Source organism: Penaeus chinensis, chromosome 4 (genome assembly GCF_019202785.1).
Source record: "Penaeus chinensis breed Huanghai No. 1 chromosome 4, ASM1920278v2, whole genome shotgun sequence".
Classification (NCBI taxonomy): Eukaryota; Metazoa; Arthropoda; class Malacostraca; order Decapoda; family Penaeidae; genus Penaeus; species Penaeus chinensis.
Genome location: NC_061822.1, coordinates 37,174,694 through 37,177,193, shown reverse-complemented (window position 1 = coordinate 37,177,193; position 2,500 = coordinate 37,174,694). Strand labels below are relative to the sequence as shown.

The following is a 2,500-nucleotide window of genomic DNA, read 5'->3' as shown; positions in this document are numbered from 1 at the left end:
GAAATAATGCATCAGATGAATTGACATTATTAGGGGATAATTATTTTTGAGAAGATTTTATTGACATTAGGGGAAGATTCTTCTTATACAAACTTACTTCTGATATATTGATATCTCAGTAAATATATAAGTTAATGATATGACATTATATGTTATGCTTTATAAAATAGCTTCCTTTTTTCAGATAATTTTATATATCAACTTTATCCTCAAAAATATTAATTTCCTCTGGAAGATACAACAGTGCCATGAAAATACAATTTTGTTACTTTGCCTGTCAGCACTCTAAGAAAAATGTTTGACTTTTATTAATAACTATCTTTGACATTTTCAGGGATTTATGTGGGATATTGCTCCAGAATTCAATGCTCTTGTGATCTTTGCTGAGCATCGTTACTATGGAGTTTCCTTGCCATACGGGAATAAATCACTTACAGTAAGTAGTATTTTTTTCAGTAAAAATGAAGTATATTTTGAAGTTCCTTTATCATGGAAATAATTATTACTACTATGATCATGATTCTTCTGGTTTCTTTGTCCATTTCTTGCTCCTCAGTTGTCTCTTTTATTCCTTTTTTTTTTTTTTTTCCACCTCCACCTCCTGTTTCTTTTTTCTCTTCCTCCTCCTTATCCTATATGCTTTTGAATCTTCTTCCCCATGTTATTTTAGTACTTGAATCAAAAAATTATTGAAAACATCAAATCTTTCATATTATTGGCAAGTGTAATTTAACTATTTACAGGAACCCAAATATTCAGGGTACTTGACCTCAGAACAAGCTCTGGCTGATTATGTTGAACTCCTGGCTTATCTCAAGACTGTCATCAGAGGAGCAAAGAACAGTCCCGTGATTGTGTTTGGAGGGTCTTATGGCGGCATGTTGGCAGCATGGTTCCGTATTAAATATCCTCATATAGTACAGGGGTATGGTTCTGTCACTATTGACCTAAAAGCTTGTGTGTTTGTTGGAAATTGACTTATACATATAGGTTTATTGCATTTGATTTTCTGATATATGGTGATTATGATGAGTATCATTGTTATTTTTGTTATTGTATTGCTATTTTACAGAAATATAATAGCACATTTATCATTTACAGGGCAATAGCAGCTTCAGCTCCAATACTGCAGTTCACAGGCCTGACTCCATGTGAGAAGTTTGGGCAGTTGGTCACAGCAGATTTTGCCAAAGAGTCTAAGGAATGTGCTGAGGTCATTCGTAAGTCCTGGGCTGCAATTGATGCTGTCACTGCAGATGGTAAGGAAGTGTAATTGTTGTTTTTGTTTATATTTATTACAAATTTCAAATTTAGATTTTAGGGGAGTTAGATGGTATGCTTGATGTCCTGTACATATGTTTTACTTATTTCTAAATGCTGAATATTACAAATTTCTCTTCTCTTCCATAAGCTTTCTCTAATGTTGATATATCTCTATATTTCACATGTGCAGCTTTCAGTCCTGCTTCTCAGATAGGGTTAATTTGAATTGGAAGACCCATTCTGTTATTTAACAAAAAATTAAATTTTCTTATTTTGTAGACTCTGGCCTGGCTTGGCTTACCAAAGAATGGCAGCTATGCCAGCCATTGAAAGGAAAAGATGATGTCAAAACACTGAAAGCATATTTGATGGATGTGTGGACCAATTTGGCAATGGTGGATTATCCCTATCCATCTGATTTCTTGGCACCACTTCCTGCTTACCCAATCAAGGTGAGGATTTTTCACCACAAGTGATTTCCTTAATAGTACGTAATAGAATACTTTCATTATTTTTATTTGTAGGCATATCAATAATGACATAAGATCCTGAATGTTCTACATGTATTGCATATTATCTCCCAGGCTTTGACTTTCGCACACTTGATTTTTTATCTTTATAGGAAGTATGCAGTCAGCTGACAAATCCAGGACATGGGCCAAAGTTGCTGTTAGAAGAAGTGTTCAGTGGTCTTACTGTTTATGTTAACTTTACGGGAAAGACAAAGTGCGTTAATATTGATCAGCAAGCAGATGTTAGGTTGGATGATCGAGGATGGGATTTTCAGGTAATCATGACATTTCTTTCCGATCAAGTATGATGTAATATCATGTTCCTGCAGGTACTGTTAATTAATGTGTTTTTCATTCACTGAAGGTGCTTTTCAGATGTGTTCGTATTCTGGATAATTTAGGGGAGATAAAGGTTGTAATGAAGTTGTTTTAAATGTGCAATAGACATTTCCTGACACCTGCTTTCCCCTAGGCATGTACAGAAATGGTGATGCCATTTTGCTACGATGGAGTCAGTGACTTCTTTGAGCCAGCAGAATGGAACTTTGAGGAGTATGCAGAAAACTGCCACCAGAAGTGGGGAGTATATCCCCGTCCAATGATGGCACCAAAAATATATGGTGGGAAGGAATTATCAGCAGCAAGCAACATAGTTTTCAGGTAATGTTGTATTTCCATTTAAATCTTGTAATGAATGAATACCATTTTGATCATATCTGTCAGTT

The 2,500-nt window shown here is 34.9% G+C and overlaps 1 protein-coding gene across 1 annotated transcript in view; it reads left to right on the top strand.

Moving 5' to 3' along the window:
- Positions 1-2,500, top strand: part of LOC125048099 (lysosomal Pro-X carboxypeptidase-like) — a 4,793-nt gene that overhangs the window by 1,702 nt on the left and 591 nt on the right. Inside the window, exons 3-8 of the mRNA XM_047646697.1 lie at positions 335-436; positions 744-925; positions 1,102-1,259; positions 1,543-1,715; positions 1,886-2,050; positions 2,248-2,435. Of these exons, the coding sequence (XP_047502653.1) occupies positions 335-436; positions 744-925; positions 1,102-1,259; positions 1,543-1,715; positions 1,886-2,050; positions 2,248-2,435 (968 nt within the window). The remainder of the gene's footprint in view (positions 1-334; positions 437-743; positions 926-1,101; positions 1,260-1,542; positions 1,716-1,885; positions 2,051-2,247; positions 2,436-2,500) is intronic.